Raw genomic sequence first — 17,895 nt, 5'->3', positions numbered from 1 at the left:
GGTGGCACTCACTCCAGCCCTGCTCCCGGGAGTTGGCACTCACTCCAGCCCTGCTCCCGGGAGGTGGCTCTCCAGCCCTGCCCCCGGGAGGTGGCACTCCAGCCCTGCTCCCGGGAGGTGGCACTCACTCCAGCCCTGCTCCCGGGAGTTGGCACTCACTCCAGCCCTGCCCCCGGGAGGTGGCACTCACTCCAGCCCTGCTCCCGGGATGCGGGACGCCGTGTCCGGCTGGAGGAGCCGTGCGCCCGGACACCTCCCTGAGCCCTGAGGGCTGCAGCAGCCCCCTACCCCCCGCCCCCCTGCCCAGGCTGGGAGCTGGGTCCCAGTTCCAGCTTGATCACCCTCCCCACGGTGCCAGGTGTCTGTCTGGGGGGGGCTGCAGAGCTGATGGCACCGCAGAGGGGCCCCTGTGCTGCATTTGGAGAGCAGGGCTGGGGGGGTGGGTCACTGACTCGGGGAGGGTCGCTCCCCCGGGGTGTGTGTGTGTGTCACTGTCCCACATCTGCCTCTTCAGAAGCGTCACAGTGTGTCCCCGAGTGGGGTTGGCACTGTGATGGCCCCCACCAGGGGAGGTGAAGGTGCAAGGGCACCTCCCCAGGAGACACAACCCCTCCAGGGGTGGCAAAGCCTTCAGCCCCTCCCTACGTGCTGGGGACCCCACGGGGACAAGGTAGTCCCCCGGGCTGCAAGTACTGGGGGGGCTGAGGGCAGTCCCTTTCTGCACCACCCTGCCCCGGCGCTGGCCGGGGAGGAAGCCAAGGCTGGCCCCGGGTCAGTCCCTGCCTTTCCTGCCTGCTTCTCGTCAACAAACTTGCTCCTGGCTCTTCCCAGAGCACTGCAGGGACTTCCCTGCCCCCCAGAGCTGCTCCAGCCTGCTGGGGAGGGGATCTCAGCACCACCCTGGTCCACCGGCCCCGCAGGCACCTGGCATGTGGGGTGCAGTCCTCGGGGAGCCTCAGCATTGCTGTAGCTGGGGGGGGGGGCTTGGGAGGGGGAGCCAGGACGTGGCAGCACCTGTGTGAGTGCATGGCACTGTACCAGCCTCTTGCCCAGCTCCTCCAGCCACCCCAGTGGCTTTCCAGGGTGGGGTTGGAGGGATGCTTCCCACCCTGCCATGGGCTTGGACCTCGCCAAGGCTGCTCACCCTGCAGCCTGTGGGCAGCGTGGTACAGCCAGGGACAACCCAGCTGGGGCTGGGCTCTTCCCACGACTCTGAGCAGCTGCCTACCTGCTACCTGTGTACCCAGGCACCTCCCCCAGGATGGTGGCAGCAAGGAGGGGGCAGGCACGGTGCCAGCCCACGGCTCTCCGCTCCGCTTCCTGCGGCCACGTGTGCCCAAGGTGCCCTGGCTGGACTTTGTCCCCTGCCACTTTGCCTCCCGGCTGGCACTCCCCAGAGTGGGGACAGGCCTGGGGAGCAAGGACATGCATGGGAGGCGATGCCTGCCCTGGTGAGAGGGACACAGCGAGCTGTGAGGCTGCCATGCCCGCCTGCTGTGTCCTGCCAAGAGTGACGGAAGGGGGTGAAGGGGGAGGCTCAAAAGCACTTGGACTCTTGCCACCCCTGCCTCCTTATCAGCCTGGGGGGGGGGGGGGAGGGGGGAGGAGGGCCCGGGGGCTGCAGCAGGAGGGGGGGAAGGGGACAGTTCTGCCAGCAGTTCCCCGTGCCACCCTTAGCCGCTGCCAGGGAGCTGCCTGGTGGGAGGACAAGGACTGGGAGCAGAAACTGGGGGGGTGGGGGGTGTCCTCTTTTTGCCAGTGACTTTTGCTTCGTCCCCTGAGGGTCTTGGGGAATTTGTGACTCACTCTGGATTCCTGGCAGTCCAGTCATGGATAGAGGACGTGTGGCTGGAGACAATCGGGCTCCGGGCCGGACCCAGTTCCTTCCTGAGGCTCTCGGCAGCCTCCAGCTTGTCCTGCTCTGCCCAAGGCCACGCTCGCAGGAAGAGATCCTTCCGAGAACACTGGACCAGCAGTCGGGGGGGTCCCAGCCCATGGAAGACCCCCATCTGGGCACCCAGACCACCCAGGGAGCAAATAACCCTGGTCGTGCCCAGCCTGCCGTGGTGCTGCCCGCCTCAGGCACCCGGGGTGCGAGCACAGCCTGAGCAGCCACAGCATCCTCCCCAGGAGCCCTCCAGCCTCTAACTCTGGGCTCAGCCTGGCTCCTGTTGCCACCCAGGGAACCTCTCTCCCTGCCACCCACTGTGCCACCCGTTCTGGCTGCCAGGAGGCATCTTCGAGGAATCCTTTGGCAGCAGCCAGGAGCTGCTGCTCCTCACGGGCAGGAGACCCTGGGCAGGCAGACGGAGCCCCACCGTGGGTACTGCAGAGGGGAACTGGGACCTGTGGGGTGGCCAAAGCTCCCCCTCAACAGGTCCTGAGTGCCTGGCTAGGTGCTGGCAGAGGGGACACAGGGTGATTCGAAGTGGCACTGACTCTGTGCCCTGGGCTGTGCTGGGGTGTCCCTGTATTGCTTGCATCCAGCTGCCCACTGCAGCTGGGGGGGGCTGAAAAGGGGGGGACGTGCAGTGGGTGTCCCCCTGCTCCCCACACCCTGGAAAGCCCTTGGATGGAGCAGAGAGAGCTGGGCAGGGCCGCCTGGAACACACACCCCACACTCCCCCCCCTAGTTTTCAAGGGCGCAAACAAGGGGAGCAGGAACCTGGGAAACCCCAAGAGGTGCCACGGGAGACCCCCGGGGATGGGGTGGTCAGGGTCGTAGTTCTCCCCCGCAGCCTCGTCGGCAGCCCCGGGGCTCCGACCCCCGCCCGGCTGGGCTCTGCTCCGCCCCGGGAGGGGCAGCTGGGCCCGGCCGGATCGCAGTGCTCCCCCCCCCGCCTCCCGGGGCGCGGTTAAAAGAAGCGGCGGGGCCGGGGGAGGTGCTCGGCGGCGGCGCGGTGCGGAGCGGCGGCAGCGGCAGGTACGGAGCAGGGGAGCAGGAATGCATTGGACCGGACGGGCTGGGAAGTAGGGGGGCGCACCCTGTGGGTTCATTGGACCAGACTCCTCCTCTCAAATACCATTGCTGGGGTCTCCGGAGGTGCCCTCGACCCCCCCAGCTGAGACCTGGCCGCTCATCGCACTGTGCCTCCACGGTGGTGGAGAGTCGGACCGGGACTGGGGTAGGGCTCCGGGCAGCCCCTCCCTGGGTGCCCTGAGAAGCTTCATGCTGCTGGGGGTTCGGGTTTGGAGCAGGACGTTAAGGTGTGGGTGGGCATGGGGCTCCTTGGGCAACTAGGGAGTGGGCACCCAGCGGGGAGTGGGGGTTCGGGGGTGTCGCTCTGCAGCTGGGGGTGCCCCCGGAAGCCGGGGGAGGGGGGTTGCAAAGGGCGTTAAAAGCCTGGAGATTTTGGGCATCCCGAGGGAGGGGAGGGTAGGGATGAGGTGGGCCAGGGGGTGGCTTTGTGGGCAGCACACTGGGTGCTGGCTGGGGTGGCCTAGGAGAGAGCTCAGGGTTCAGTGGGTGCTCACTGGAGTGGGAGAGATGAGCGAGCTGGCCCAGGAGGTGGCCTGGGGCTCAGTGGGCAGCACGCTGGGTGCTGCTCAGTGTGAGTGGGACTGGCATAGGGTGCAGAGCTCTCTGGTGCGCACAGGACCCCCGGGCTGCCTCCCACCTGCTCACTGCCTTCCCATCTGCAACAGGGCCGGGGACATGGCCTTCACCACGCTGCTGCTGCGGGCTCTGCTCTGGCTCTGGCTGCTGGCCCAGGTGGCCCTGGCCGGCCGGGTGCGCTCCCGCCGGGAGCTGGCCCCTGGCTTGTACGAGCACGGAGTCTACGACGCCGGCGGCTCCTACTGCCAGCGCGGGGACGTCTGCTGCCGCGGCAGGGACGATGCCTGCACCGTGCCCTACCAGGACACCCTCTGCTACTGCGACCTCTTCTGCAACCGCACCGTCTCCGACTGCTGCCCCGACTTCTGGGAGTACTGCCTGGGCATCCCAGCCCCCTTCCCCAAAGCCCCAGGTGAGACGCTGCCCAGCTGGGCGAGGGGTCTGGGGGTGCCAGGGGCCAGCCTCGGGGTGCCCAGCATGGTGCTGGTGCCTCTGTGGGGGATGGAGGAAGTCAAAGGCAGCACCTCCCAGCCCTGCCCTCGCGGCTCTGAACCCCCTGGAGCTGCAGAAACTCAACCGAAGTGGCCAGGCTGGGACTGGGTGCACAGAAACTGGGCTGGGAGCAGCCTGTGGGCCCATAACCATCCCCTGAGCCTCCCCACGGGCAGGGCTGGGGGGGCCAAGATGGTAGAAGGGTCTGTAGCCCCATAACCATCCCCTGAGCCTCCCCACGGGCAGGGCTGGGCGGGGCCAGGAGGGTAGAAGGGTCTGTGGCCCCATAACCATCCCCTGAGCTTCCCCACGGGCAGGGCTGTGTGGGGCAGGAGAGCAGAGGGGCAGCTCCAGCCGCCTGTGGGGCAGAGCAGGGCATGGAGAGGTCTTCATCGCAGCTTCCCCAGTCACGGCTGGGGCAAGCAGATGCTGGCCCTGACTTAACCCACCCAGCAGCTGGTGTGGACAGGGTGGGGGGGGGGGGCAGCAGGGGGGCATGGGCAGTCCCCAGCAGGCAGCACAAGGCTCTCTAAGAAGTCCCTGCAGAGCAGAGCCAGCTCCAGGGCACAACTGGCCTCTTTATCCCTGTCCCGCCAGACTCTGCGTGCGAGGCCAGCCCCAGGGTGAACCCTCCTGGCACCGTGCCAGCCCTGCTCCCCCCCCCCTCCTGCACCCTGGGGCTCAGGCTGCCTGCCTGCCGTGGTTTAAACCCAACCTAGGACATCCCCACCCCAGGTCTGGAGGTGCCCACGATGCCGCCAGGCACCTGCCTGGCTTCTTAAGGACCACATTTCTTTTCCCTTTGGTGTTTGCCTCCCTGGAAGCCATGAGGGTGCTGGTGGGACCCCTCCCCCCCCCCCCCCCAACCCCCCCCCCCCCCCCGTAGGCAGGAGCTCACTGGGGCTCTCCCCCCACTTTTCCCACCCAGGCTGTGCCCGTGCTGGCCTCACCTACCCCACCGGAGCCACATACCAGGAGAACTGCAACCTGTGGTGAGTGGCTCCACACCGCCGGCGCCGTGCGGGCACCACCAGCTTGGTGCCAAGGCTGAGGGGCATCAGCGTGCCTGCAAGCACCAGGGCTGCCCACAGGCGGCTCGGCAGGAGCACGGGGCCCGAGCTGGGTGGCTGGGTGGGGGCCGCTGCCAAATGCTTTTGTTCTGGCATATTCCGAGGGAAAAAAAAACCGATCCCCAGGGGCTTTGAGCCACTCCCAGCTCTCTGCACATGCCTCTGTGGGAGCCAGGTGAGCGCAGGGCCAGGCTGGCTGCGAGCTGCCCACATGGACCTGGAGGTCGGGGGGGGAGGCTGCCTTTTGGCCACACCGGTCCGAGCCCAGCTTGCCCAAGCTTGATGTGGCACAGCTGCAGCTGGCAGCCCTGCCGGCTCGCTGCCAGCCCGGGCCGACTCCGTCTGCCGTGCGCACCGGCAGCCTGCCGTCCGTGCGAGGGAGCAGCGTGGGGTTTCCCCGCGGGGGAGGAAGGGCTGGGGCGGTATTAATGGCATCCCAGAGGTGGGGGAGAGGGCACCCCCGCGGGGCACAGGTCTGGCCGCAGCCGAGGAGGGAGCGCGGCAGGGCTGGCGGCGGCGATGCGGCAGATAAGGGACATCAAAGGGCTGCGTCTGGGGCGGGGGTGAGGGCACCGGCACCAGCACCACCAGCACCAGCACGTGTGTGTGTGTGTGTGTGGGTGCTGGGCCTGCAGCCAGCCTGCGGCACCTCCTGGGCATTCATGGAGTGCTTTGGGTTGGAAGGGACCTCGGAGATCGTCTTGTTCCAACCCCCTCGCAGTGGGCAGGGACACCTCCCACTAGACCAGGATCCCCTTCTCCTCCTTCCATCATCCCCCCCAGCCTCCCCCCCCGGCCCTGTCCTCCTGTGAGGGAGTTGGGGTTGTTCAGCCTGGTGAAGAGGGAGACCTCAGAGCAGCCTCCCAGCATCTGAAGGGGGTTCCAGAAGGGCTTTTGATCAGGACCTGTGGTGCTGGAACAAGGAGCAGTGGTTGGAAACTAGAGCAGGGGTGGTTTAGATTGGACATTAGGAAGAAGCTCTTTACCAGGAGGGTGGTGGAACACTGGGAAAGGTTGCCCAGAGAAGTTGTGGATACCTCATCCCTGGAGGTGTTGAAGGCCAGGCTGGATGAGGCCTTGAGCAACCTGGGCTGGTGGAAGGTGTCCCTGCCCATGGCAGGAGGGTGGAATTAGATGCTCTTTAAGGTCCTCTCCAAGGCTCAGGCCATTCTATGGCTGTATGAAAAATCAGCCTGAGCCCTTCCTGAAGCCCTGCTGGTTCTCCATGTGGGGGCTAGAGGCTGTTCCTGGGCCCCAGGAGAAGGTCAGGGTCCCTGAGTTGTGTACTTGGGTGTCAGGTCCCTGCTGCTGGGACAGCATCTGCTCCCCATAGCACTAGAACCATGGAATGGGTTGGGTTGGAAGGGACCTCAAAGACCATCTGGTTCCAAGCCTTCTCCCCCAACACTTGGAGCCTGGGGAGCAGCAATTTCTGCAGCTCTGCTTCACCCCAGGCCTTGCCTCTGTTTGGTTCCTCAGTGGGGGGCTGGCAGGGGCCCAAATGCAAAGGGTGAAGCTGCTCTGGGTGGGCATCCAGCTGGCTGCACCCCAAGGTGCCCCCATGGGAGTCCCCAGGGTGTTCAGAGCCAGGTGTGGGGTGCCCCGTGCAGCACTGGGAGTGCTTGGGGATGGGACTGGGGTGGGTACTGGGGGTGCAGGTGTGGGATGGGGGCCAGGCTGGTGGGACACAGCTCCAGCCTCACAGGGCTCCTTAAAAGGGAAGAGCTTGCTGGGAGCTCGGCAGCAGGCAGGAGGGAGCATGCCAAGCATTGCTCACATTGCAGGGGGGGCACAGCCCAGAGCTCCCCAGGGGCACCCAGACCCAGCATACCCCCCCCCATCTCCCACCCCACCCCTCAGATCTCCCCGTGGGGGCTGCAGGGATCCCAGCTAAGCTGGCCAGGGTGGCTTTCCCCAGGGGTTGGGGGGACATGGCCAGCCCCAAATCCCCTCCCTGGGCTGGTGTCCAAGCCCTGCTCTGATGTCTGCCTGGCTGCTTTTCAGCTCATTTTCTGTCCCATGCTCTGTCTGCCCTCAGGGCTCCTGCAGGGACTGAGGGTGGTGGTGGGGAACAGGGTACAGCCCCCAGGGCCATGCAGAGGGCTGTCCTCATCTCCTGCTCTGGTGTCACCCCATCCCGAGGTGCCAAGCTGTGATGTGACCCCCCCCCAAGACCCCGGTGCAGATCAGCCCTGGCAGCCTACAACAGCAGCGGGTCCTTGGCTTGGGGTGGGGGCAGCGCCTACCTGGGGTCCTCCTTGTCACCTCAGGGACACTGTCCCTTCCCAGCTGACTGCCCCCTCTGGTGCTGTGCCCTCTGCAGCACCTGTGGCCCTGGTGGGCAGTGGCAATGTGAGGACCACGCCTGCCTGATGGACGGGGACCTGATCGACGCTGTCAACAGGGGCAACTATGGGTAAGGGTTGGGCACTGGAGGGGGTGGGGAAGGGGTGCTTTTGGGGGCACCCTTAACCTGTGTCCCCTCTTCCCCTGCAGCTGGAGAGCTGCCAACTACAGCCAGTTTTGGGGCATGACGCTGGAGGATGGCATCCGGCACCGCCTGGGCACCTTCCGTCCCTCCCCCACTGTCATGAACATGAACGAGCTGCAGGTGAGGGCCCTGGGGAAGCTGAGGCAGGCTGAGGGCTCACCCTGCCTGTCCCATGGCTTCCCCCAGCCCTTCACTGCCCCCCATCTAGTGATGGAGCAGGTCCAGAGGAAGCCACCAAGATCACAGGGCTGGAGCAGCTCCCCTGTGGGGACAGGCTGGGAGAGCTGGGGCTGTTCAGCCTGGAGAGGAGAAGGCTCCAGGGAGACCTCAGAGCTGCCTGCCAGTACCTAAAGAGGCTCCAGGAGAGCTGGGGAGGGACTTTGGACAAGGGCTGGGAGTGACAGGATGAGAGGCAATGGCTTAGAGCTGGAGCAGGGGAGATTGAGGCTGGAGATGAGGAAGAAATTCTTTCCAGTGAGGCTGGGGAGACTCTGGCACAGGCTGCCCGGGGAGGCTGTGGCTGCCTCCTCCCTGGAGGTGCTCAGGGCCAGGCTGGATGAGGCCTTGAGCAAGCTGGGCTGGTGGGAGGTGTCCCTGCCCGTGGCAGGGGGGTTGGAGCTGGATGAGCTTTAAGGTCCCTTCCAGCCCAAAGCCCTCTATGAATCTATGTCCCCACGGTGTCCCCGGGCCCTGGTAAGGGGCCGGGCAGGGTGGGTGCAGGGGCAGCCCTTGTGTTTGGAGACGGCAGCTCAGCACATTCCCCCCCGGCAATCCCCGGGCTGCCGCTGTTGTTTTTGCCCTCTCCTGCCGGCCACGTTCCCATCGGAACGCCGGCCCCGCACCTGCTGACTCAGCACAGCGCCGGCGCCCGCCCCCCGGCCTCCCCCTGCCTGCCCCCGCGCTGCCCCCCGACCAGACCCCCGCCGGCGGCAGCCAGCGGCCCCGTGGCTGCTGGGGGCAGCGGCTGGGGGGCCCGTGGGTGCTGGGGGAAGCAGTTGAGGTCCTGTGAGTGCTGGTGAGAGTAGTCAAAGGTCCCATGGGTGCTGGTGGCAGCAGCTGGGGTCCTGTGAGTGCTGATGAGAGTAGTCAAAGGTCCCATGGGTGCTGATGACAGCAGTTAAGGTCCTGTGAGTGCTGGTGAGAGTAGTCAAAGGTCTCATGTATATAGGTGACAGCAGTTGGAGGTCCCATGGGTGCTGGTGGCAGCAGTTGAGATCCCGTGAGTGCTGGTGAGAGTAGTCAAAGGTCCCATGGGTGCTGGTGGCAGCATCTGGGGGTCCTGTAGGTGCTGGTGGCAGTAGTTGGAGGTCACATGGGTGCTGGTGACAGCAGTTGAGATCCTGTGAGTGCTGGTGAGAGTAGTCAAAGGTCCCATGGGTGCTGGTGGCAGCAGTTGAGGTCCTGTGAGTGCTGGTGAGAGTAGTCAAAGGTCTCATGGGCATGGGGGGCAGTGGTGGCCATGGTTGAAGGTTCTGTTGTGCTGGAGGCAGCGTCTGGAGGTCCCAGGGGTGCTGGTGGGGACAGAGCATCACGCCTGGTGCACGCCCAGAGCTGTGTCCTTGACTCCTGCAGAGGTCTAATTTTAGAGGCTCTTCCTGTGCTGGGCTCAGCTGCTTGTCACAGCCACCTCCTCCCCAGGAGGGTTGGGCTGTGCACCACCAGGATGGGGGCACTGTGGCCCCCCCAGAGAGGAAGAGCTGGGTGTGAGCTGGTGGCTGGATAAGAAGCAGCCAGAGGCCACAATGAGGGCCCTGAAGCACCCCAGGGCTGTGCTCCTGCTGGGGTCCCACACAGGACACTTGGGGTTCTTGCTGCAGAAGGAGCCCCTGGGGCTGAGGAACCCAGATTTAGGGGGATTAGCCCAGATTTGGAGGGAAGAGGCTTGCCTGGGACAAGAGGGCACCCACATGCTGGTGATGCTCCCCAGGGCTCTGGGTGTCCCCATCCCAAGGGGCCCTGCAGGGGGGCTGGGGGATGCTGGTGGGCCCTGAGGATGCTCTGGGAGCTGCTGGGGGTGGGCTGCTCCTCAGCTCAGGTGGTCCTTGTGTGGTGAGCAGCCCTGGGCTCTGCCTCCACAGATGAACATGGACTCCAACGAGGTCCTGCCTCGCCACTTCGACGCAGCTGCAAAGTGGCCTGGGATGATCCATGAGCCCCTGGACCAGGGCAACTGTGCTGGTTCCTGGGCCTTCTCCACAGCTGGTGAGGTGGGGTGGGGTGGCTGATGGGGATGGGGTGGGATGGAATAGGATGGAGTTGGGTGGCGGATGGAGTTGCGTGGCTGATGGGGATGGGGTGGGATGGGAAGGCTGCTGGGGATGGGATGGAGTTGGGTGAGTGATGAGGATGGGGTGGGATGGGGATGGGGTGGGATGGAGTGGGGTGGCTAATGGGGATGGGGTGGGATGGGGATGCTGATGGGGATGGGATGGAGTTGGGTGAGTGATGAGGATAGGGTGGGATGGGGATGGGGTGGGATGGAGTGGGGTAGCTGGGGATGGGATGGAATGGAATGGGATGGAGTGGGGTGGCTGATGGGGATGGGATGGAATGGGAAGGCTGCTGGGGATGGGATGGAGTTGGGTGAGTGATGAGGATGGGGTGGGATGGAGTGGGGTGGCTAATGGGGATGGAGTGGGATGGGAAGGCTGCTGCGGATGGGATGGAGTTGGGTGAGTGATGAGGATGGGGTGGGATGGAGTGGGGTGGCTGATGGGGATGGGGGTGGGATGGGGATGGGGTGGGATGGAGTGGGGTAGCTGGGGATGGGATGGAATGGAATGGGATGGAGTAGGGTGGCTGATGGGGATGGGATGGAATGGGATGGGATGGAATGGAATGGGATGGAATTGGGTGGCGGATGGGGTGGGATGGAGTGGGGTGGCTGATGGGGATGGGGTGGCTGATGAGGATGAGGGTGGGGTGGCTGATAGGATGGAATGGAATGGGGTAGAGTGGCTGATGGGATGGGATGGAATGGGGTCGAGTGGCTGATGGGATGGGGAGGGGGTGGCCGATGGGGACTGGGGACTACTCTTGCTGCTGTGGGGCTGAGCAGTGGGGCAGGGCCTGGGGGAGCAGCCAGCACTCCCTGACCCTCTGCTTGCTGCCAGCTGTGGCCTCGGATCGCATCTCCATCCACTCCATGGGGCACATGACGCCTGCCCTGTCACCCCAAAACCTCCTCTCCTGTGACACCCGCAACCAGCGGGGCTGCAGCGGCGGGCGCCTGGATGGTGCCTGGTGGTACCTCCGCAGGAGAGGGTGAGTGGGGTGGGGAGAAGGGGCAGAGGCTGCCCCGGGGGTGGGGTGGGATAAGGGGCTTCAAGGCTCTGGTTAGCTGGGGAGAGCACCCAGGGGTGCCCTGCCTGTGTCCCCGTCCCCAGGGATGAACTCTGTGGGGATGGAGGAAGAGGGTTTGGGGATTGGGGTGGGAATGGAGAGTGGGGATGAGGGATGGGAGCAAGGATCAAGGTGGGGGTGGAGAGTGGGGTTTGGGAATGGGGATGGGAATGGAGATCAAAGTAGGGATGGAGAGTGGGGTTTGGGAATGAGGATCAAGGTAGGGATGGAGATCAAAGTAAGGATGGAGAGTGGGGATTGGGAATGGGGATGAAGGTAGGGATGGAGGGGGAATGGGAATGGAGATCAAATTAGGGATGGAGAGTGGGGTTTGGAAATGGGGATGAAGGTAGGGGTGGAGAGTGGGGTTTGGGAATGGGGATGGGAATGGAGACCAAAGTAGGGAAGAAGAAGAGGGTTTGGGAATGGGGATGAAGGTAGGGATGGAGAGTGGGGTTTGGAGGTGGAGAAGGGTGTGAGCATCAAGGTGGGGATGGTGAGTGGAGCTTGGGGATGGGTATGGAAATGGGGATCAAGGCAGGGGTGGAGAGAGGGGTTTGGGGAAGGGGTTGTGAGTGGGGGGGTCAGAGTGGAGATGGAGCCAGGTGGTCCTTCCCCTCCTCACGTCCTTGCCCCTCTGCTCAGGGTGGTGACAGACGAGTGCTATCCCTTCACCAGCCAGCAGAGCCAGCCGGCGGCACAGCCCTGCATGATGCACAGCCGCTCCATGGGCAGGGGCAAGCGCCAGGCCACCGCCCGCTGCCCCAACCCCCGCACCCATGCCAACGACATCTACCAGTCCACTCCTGCCTACCGCCTCTCCTCCAGCGTGAGTGCCCACGGGCCGGGGCCGGCAGGGGCACAGCCGCCGGCGTGGGCGAGGCAGGAGCGGTTCGGTGCGGGGGAGCAGGAAGGGGCTTGGCTCGGGGAGGTTTTGTTTGCCTGGGAAAGCCAAGTTTGGGAGCGGAGCTGGGAAAAACCCTCCGTGGAGCGCCCGGGGGAGCTGCTTCTCCACCCAGCATCTCCACACCACCACCCACCTGCGGCTGCTGGAGCAGCCTCTGCCTGCATCTCGGAGGGATGGGGAGGGGAGGGCGGTGCCAGGGGTGCCGGTCCTGCTGCCAACCAGCTCTCTGCTTGCAGGAGAAGGAGATCATGAAGGAGCTGATGGAGAATGGCCCTGTGCAAGGTAGGGAGCCAAGGTGGGCACCTCACCCACGTACCCCAGCGCTGGGGGCGGGGGGTGAAGTAGGTGGAGTGGGGAGTCAAGGTGGGCACCCTACCTGCATACCCCACTGCTGAAGACATGGGGTGGGTGGGGTAGGGTCCCAAGGTGGGCACCCCACCTGCATACCCCAGCATGGAGGGTGGGTGAGGTAAGGGGCCAAGGTGGGCACCCCACCTGCATACCCCAGCATGGAGGGTGGGTGAGGTAAGGGGCCAAGGTGGGCACCCCACCTGCACACCCCAGCATGGAGGGTGGGTGAGGTAAGGGGCCAAGGTGGGCACCCCACCTGCATACCCCAGCATGGAGGGTGGGTGAGGTAAGGGGCCAAGGTGGGCACCCCACTTGCAAGCCCCAGTGCTGAGGGCGTGAGGTGGGTGGGGTAGGGTCCCAAGGTGGGCACCCCACCTGCACACCCCAATGCTGGGGGCTTGGAGTGGGTGGGGGAAGCTGCCCTGCTTGAGGCTGGGGGGGCCCCCCCACAGACACCTCGGCTGCTCGCCCCACGTCATGCTCAGCCACATGCCCGGGCAGTGCCCCGCTCCTGCCAGCCCCAGGGTGCCCGTCACGCTGCCCACACCCGCAGGCACTTGTTGCTCATTAACTCCTGAGATTTAATCTCCCTCTCAGCAGTTGGCATTGGGTTCCTTGATGATTTTGTTTGTTTTAATCCTCCTCTCAGTCTTGTCCCATTGCCCGGGGGAGGATCCAGCTCCTGCTTTCCCTCCTCCTGGATGATGCCCATGCCCCCCCCACTGCCTGTATTCACCACTCTGGGGGATAGGATTGCTGGGCACCCCCATCCCTTGGGATATGGCCAGCATCCCCAGAGCCTTGCCTTCTTCCCACAGCCATCCTGGAGGTGCATGAGGATTTCTTCATGTACAAGAGCGGGATCTATCGGCACACGCCGGTGGCCGAGGGGAAGGGACCAAAGCACCAGAGCCATGGCACCCACTCGGTCAAAATCACTGGGTGGGTGTGGAGGGGGTGTGGGGGGACTTAGGGGCATGCAGAGAGCCCTGGCCTGGGTGGGAGAATCATTCTCTTGTGGGAGGAAAGGCGTCCTCCTCCTCTGAGCAGGGAGAGAAGGTGGGGAGGGTGCAGGGAGTGATGCTGGGGAGTGCTCCTGGGGGCCAGTCACAAAATCCTAGAAGGAAGGGACCTCAAAGATCCTCCAGTCCCAACCCCCTGCCATGGGCAGGGACACCTCCCACCAGCACAGGTTGCTCAAGGCCTCACCCAGCCTGGCCTTGAACACCTCCAGGGAGGAAGCATCCACAGCCTCCCTGGGCAGCCTGTTCCAGTCTCTCCCCACCCTCACTGGAAAGAATTTCTTCCTAATCTCCAGTCTCAATCTGCCCTCTCCCAGCTGCAATCCATTGCCTCTCCTCCTGTCCCCACAAACCCTTCCACAAAGTCCCTCCCCAGCTTTCTTGTGCTCACCCCTGGGCTGTGGCCACCAGCGTGCAGTGCTCAGCCCCCTCAGAGGAGAGGGGAGGCAGGTCGGAGGTGCAGAGCTGCAGGAGGGGGCTGGGGCTGAGGAGGGGAGCAGCTGCCCCGTGCTGGTGGCTTCCTTCCTCCTCCTGTGGCTGAATTATTCCTGCTGTATTTGGGGAGGGGACGTCAGTTCCTGGGGGGTGGTCCTCGGGGAGGTTCCAGAGCCAGGAGGAAATGAGGAGGGTGGGCACAGCACCCTGCTGTCACTGTGCCAGGCAAGGTGATGCCCACAGCATGGCAGGGTGCCTGGCACTCCCTAACTCACCCCTCTGTCCCCCCCGATTGCAGGTGGGGAGAAGAGCAGCTGCCTGATGGCCAGACCCAAAAGTACTGGGTGAGTGTCGCTGGGGCTCGCCGGGAGGGGCAGGGGCATCCCACCCTGCCCAGGTGGGATTCAGCCGAGGGCTGGGGGTTGGGAGGGGCGCTCGGCACTGACCCCCGTCCCTTGGTGCCCTCCGCAGACCGCTGCCAACTCCTGGGGCACAGCGTGGGGCGAGGGCGGCCACTTCCGCATCGCCAGGGGCATCAACGAGTGCGAGGTGGAGACCTTCGTGGTGGGCGTCTGGGGCCGGGTCAGCATGGAGGACATGCCCCACAAGTGACCGTCTGGCTGCCCACCGCCCTGCCCCGCCCGTGTCCTCATCCCCACCGTGGCCCTGCCCAGCACCGCCGCCCCTCCGTCCCTGCCTCGGGGGTCACCCGCGGGGTGAGAGCCCCTGGGCAGCTCCGTGCCGGCGGGCGGGGGGCCGGGAGCGTGCCCTGGGTGCCCGTGGCGGGGGGCTGGGTGCCCCTGCCCTGCTGACGTGGCGGCTGGGCGCAGTGGAGCGTGGGGCCGGGGGTGCCGCGGGGGCTGGTCCTGCATCCCGTGGGATTTAACCTCTAATCCCCCCTGCTCCAGGCTTGGCTGGCTTCTGGGGGCTCTTCAAAGGCAGCCACCCCCCCCCTCCAACCCCCCATCTATGACTGGTGGTGGTGGTGGCTTCACCACCCTCATCCCACCACCCATTACCAGTGGACACTGGGCTGGGGGAGCCCTGCAGTGGGCCCCCCCAGGCTCCTCCACCCCCTCCTCCCACACACCCCCCAGTCTCCTCTTGGCCTGGAGTTGAGGGGGTTAACATAACCCAGCGGTGCCTGGGGGTTGGGGTGGGGAGGGGAAGGTCACCGCTGTCCCCACGCCTGGAGGACACCCCCCTCTCCCCTCCCCCCCCCCGCTCCAATCCTGGGTGTTGTGGGGCTGGGAATGGGGCTGGGGTCCTCGCCGTCCCCTCCTGCCTGTCCCCATGGTGCTATTGGGCCCTGCCGCCCCCGTTCTGGGGACTTGGGGGACAGCGAAAGGCTCAGCCCCACGGTGTCCCCGTCCTGGTGGGGCCACAACTGGGGACCACGCAGCAGCACAGCCCACCCCCTGCCCCTTCCCCCCCTCCCCCTCCCCCCCCCCCCCCCCGGGCTGTACTTTTAAGACCTTTTTTTTTTGGTATTTATTTTGCTTTTTATTATTTGTAAATAAACTTCTGGAAGCCTCAGTGCCAGGAGGCTCTCGGCGGGGGAGGAGGGGTGTGGGGTGTGCGTGTGGCTCTGCTGTCCCCTGCCTGCCCTGTCCCACGGCGCGGGGGGGGGAGTCTGACCCAGCAGCGGCCCCGGGAAGGGCTGCGGGGGTGAGATAAGGTCCCCGCTCATTGTGCACCTTCCGGCCGCGCTGCCTTCTGGTGGCCGCAGCCAAGGGACACTGCTGGAGCCATCCCGAGCAGGCGCAGCGCCACCCCCAGCCCCGGGCTGTCACCCGGCTCGGGCGCGACACCGCGGGCACCCCACAGCCAGCTGTGCCACGACAACGACGAGAGCCAGCCCTGCCACCAGAAGTGCCACCACCCGCCGCCAGGAGTGCCATCACCGCCGCCAGGAGTGCCACTGCAGCTGGGTGTGCCACCACAGCCAGATGTGCCACCACGGGCAAGAGAGCCACTGTGGTCATCCCACAGCCAGCAGTGCCACCAAATCCAGGGGTGCCGGCACAGCCACACTGACCCACCAAATCCAGGGGTGCCGCCAAACCCAGGGGTGCCAGCACAGCCACACTGACCCAACAAATCCAGGGGTGCCACCAAACCCAGGGGTGCCAGCACAGCCACACTGACCCACCAAATCCAGGGGTGCCAGCACAGCCACCCCTGGCAGGGGGCAGGGCCGTGGGCACCGTTGCCGCGTTGCCAGCTGTGTTTCCTCTCCGCCTTTCCTCCCTTTATCACGCACGGAGCCGCCTCCTGCCCGGCCGCCCGCCCGGTGCCACCGGCAGCGCCCGGCGAGGGGAGGGTACCCATAGATCGGGGTGCGGCGCCACCTGGTGGCCACAGGCGGCACCTGCCACCCGCTGCGGCAGCGTGAGCCGGCAGACCGGCACACGCAGGGGATGAACAGACAGACACCCAGAGGGGCTGTACAGATGGACAGACAGACACAGGGGATGGACAGACACACGCACAAAAGGGATACACAGAATTAACCAGGTTGGAAAAGACCTGAGAGATCATCGAGTCCAAGCTATCACCCAGCACCATCTGACCAACTAAACCATGGCACCAAGTGCCTCGTCCAGGCTCTTCCTAAACACCTCCATCACCTCCCTGGGCAGCACATCCCAATGGCCAATCTCTCTTTCTGGGAAGAATTTCTTCCCAGCATCCAGCCCAAACTGCAAACTTGTTTTAGAATCATAGAATCCTTGGGGTTGGAAAGGATGAGAGTGGTGAAACCCTGGAATGGGTTGTCCAGGGAGGTGGTCGAGGCCCCGTCCCTGGGGGTGTTTAAGAGCAGGCTGGATGAGGCTCTGTCCAGCCTGATCTAGTGTGGGGTGTCCCTGCCCATGGCAGGGGGGTTGGAACTAGATGATCCTTGTGGTCCCTTCCAACCCTGAATGAAACTATGAAACTATGAAACTATGACCTCAAGGCTCAGCCAGTCCCAACTTCCTACCCCCCATGAGCAGGGATATCTCACACCAGGTTGCTCACAGCCACATCCAGCCTGGCCTTCAAAACCTCCAGGGACGAGGCTTCCACCACCTCCCTGGGCAGCCTGTGCCAGGCTCTCACCACCCTCGTGGGGAACAACTTCCTAACATCCAATCTGAATCTCCCCACTTCTAGTTTTGTTCCATCCCCCCCAGTCCTATCACTTCCTGACACCCTCAAAAGTCCTTCACACACCCCCTCACCCCTCCCTCCATTTTTCACCTCAAACCCACAGCACCTGGGCTCTGTTGCAGTCTCCTCCCACCCCAGCTGTGGCCACTTGGCCCTCCCCACCCACTCCCCTTTTTAATCTGCCCGAGGAAAGGCAGCAGCCCTAAGCTGAGCCCTTCTGGGCTGGAGGATCCTCCTCTGATCGCTGGTGAGTGCCCCTGGCGCACACTGGGTGATGGTGGTGGTGACTACAAAGGCCGGGGGGCCTGGTGGCCCCCCGGCTGTTAGGACCAGGTTTGATGACTACTCCAATACCATCCACGGGTGCTGGCTGGGGCTGCTGGCTGGGGTTGAGCTCCTCTGGGTGCTATCTTGGCTGGTTGAGGGTCTTGCCCCTGGCTCTGGAATGGTGGAGCAGGAGCTGTTTGGGCAGGGGGGAGGATGGTGTGGAGGGAGCAGGAGCTGCTTTGGGAAGATGAGGGCTGGTAAGGGGGGAGCAGGAGCTGTTAAGGCAGGAGGGAGGATGGGGTGGAAGGAGTAGGAGGTGTTAGGGCCAGGGGGAGGATGGTGTGGAGGGAGCAGGAGCTGCTTTAGGAAGATGAGGGCTGGTGGTGAGGGAGGCAGGGAGGTTAAACCAGATGACCTTTAGAGGTCACTTCTTCAGAGGCTAAGCTTTCCCAGCTCATTTATTCCAGCAAGTGCTCCTGAAAGCAGAAGCTGTATCTGGAGAAGAGGAGGCTGAAGGGAGATCTTCTCACTCTCTACAGCTGCCTGGCAGGGAAGGATGAGGTTGGAGCCTCCCTGGGGTGGGAAGGAGGGAGGTTGGAGCCACAGACACACAGAAGGGATGGTCAGACAGACCTAGAGTATGTACAGACACACAGACATGCACAGGGGATGTACTGACACAGGATGGACAGACAGGTGTATACAGACACACACCCTGGGGATGGGCAGAGACAGGGGATGCACAGAAGGGCAGACACACAGATGTAATCTCCCTTTACGCCCCAGCCAGGACAGTGACAGCCACAGCT

At 64.6% G+C, this 17,895-nt stretch overlaps 1 protein-coding gene across 1 annotated transcript; it reads left to right on the top strand.

The window, feature by feature from the left end:
• Positions 1-2,892: 2,892 nt before the first annotated feature.
• On the top strand, positions 2,893-15,202 carry TINAGL1 (tubulointerstitial nephritis antigen like 1). Its single transcript, XM_068159287.1, has 12 exons — positions 2,893-2,923; positions 3,646-3,968; positions 4,977-5,040; positions 7,442-7,534; positions 7,615-7,729; positions 9,688-9,811; positions 10,723-10,873; positions 11,597-11,780; positions 12,095-12,140; positions 13,028-13,151; positions 13,965-14,010; positions 14,138-15,202. Exons 2-12 carry the CDS (start codon positions 3,656-3,658, stop codon positions 14,276-14,278), a joined length of 1,401 nt encoding a protein of 466 aa, XP_068015388.1. The 5' UTR covers positions 2,893-2,923; positions 3,646-3,655; the 3' UTR covers positions 14,279-15,202.
• The last annotated feature ends 2,693 nt before the right edge of the window (positions 15,203-17,895 follow it).

Source organism: Melanerpes formicivorus, unplaced genomic scaffold (genome assembly GCF_026170545.1).
Source record: "Melanerpes formicivorus ecotype bairdi unplaced genomic scaffold, bMelFor1.0.p_v2 SCAF_45, whole genome shotgun sequence".
NCBI lineage: Eukaryota > Metazoa > Chordata > Aves > Piciformes > Picidae > Melanerpes > Melanerpes formicivorus.
The sequence above is the reverse complement of the archived record's forward strand: the minus strand, read 5'-3'. Positions and strand labels throughout refer to the sequence as shown.

What these genes read in the sequence shown, in the direction of transcription:
- TINAGL1 (XM_068159287.1), top strand. Translation starts at nt 3,656, where the DNA reads ATGGCCTTCACCACGCTGCTGCTGCGGGCTCTGCTCTGGCTCTGGCTG. An exon ending in CAGGAGAACTGCAACCTGTG is followed by an intron (nt 5,041 to 7,441) that starts GTGAGTGGCTCC and finishes TGCCCTCTGCAG; the next exon opens with CACCTGTGGCCCTGGTGGGC. An exon ending in CCTACCGCCTCTCCTCCAGC is followed by an intron (nt 11,781 to 12,094) that starts GTGAGTGCCCAC and finishes CTCTGCTTGCAG; the next exon opens with GAGAAGGAGATCATGAAGGA.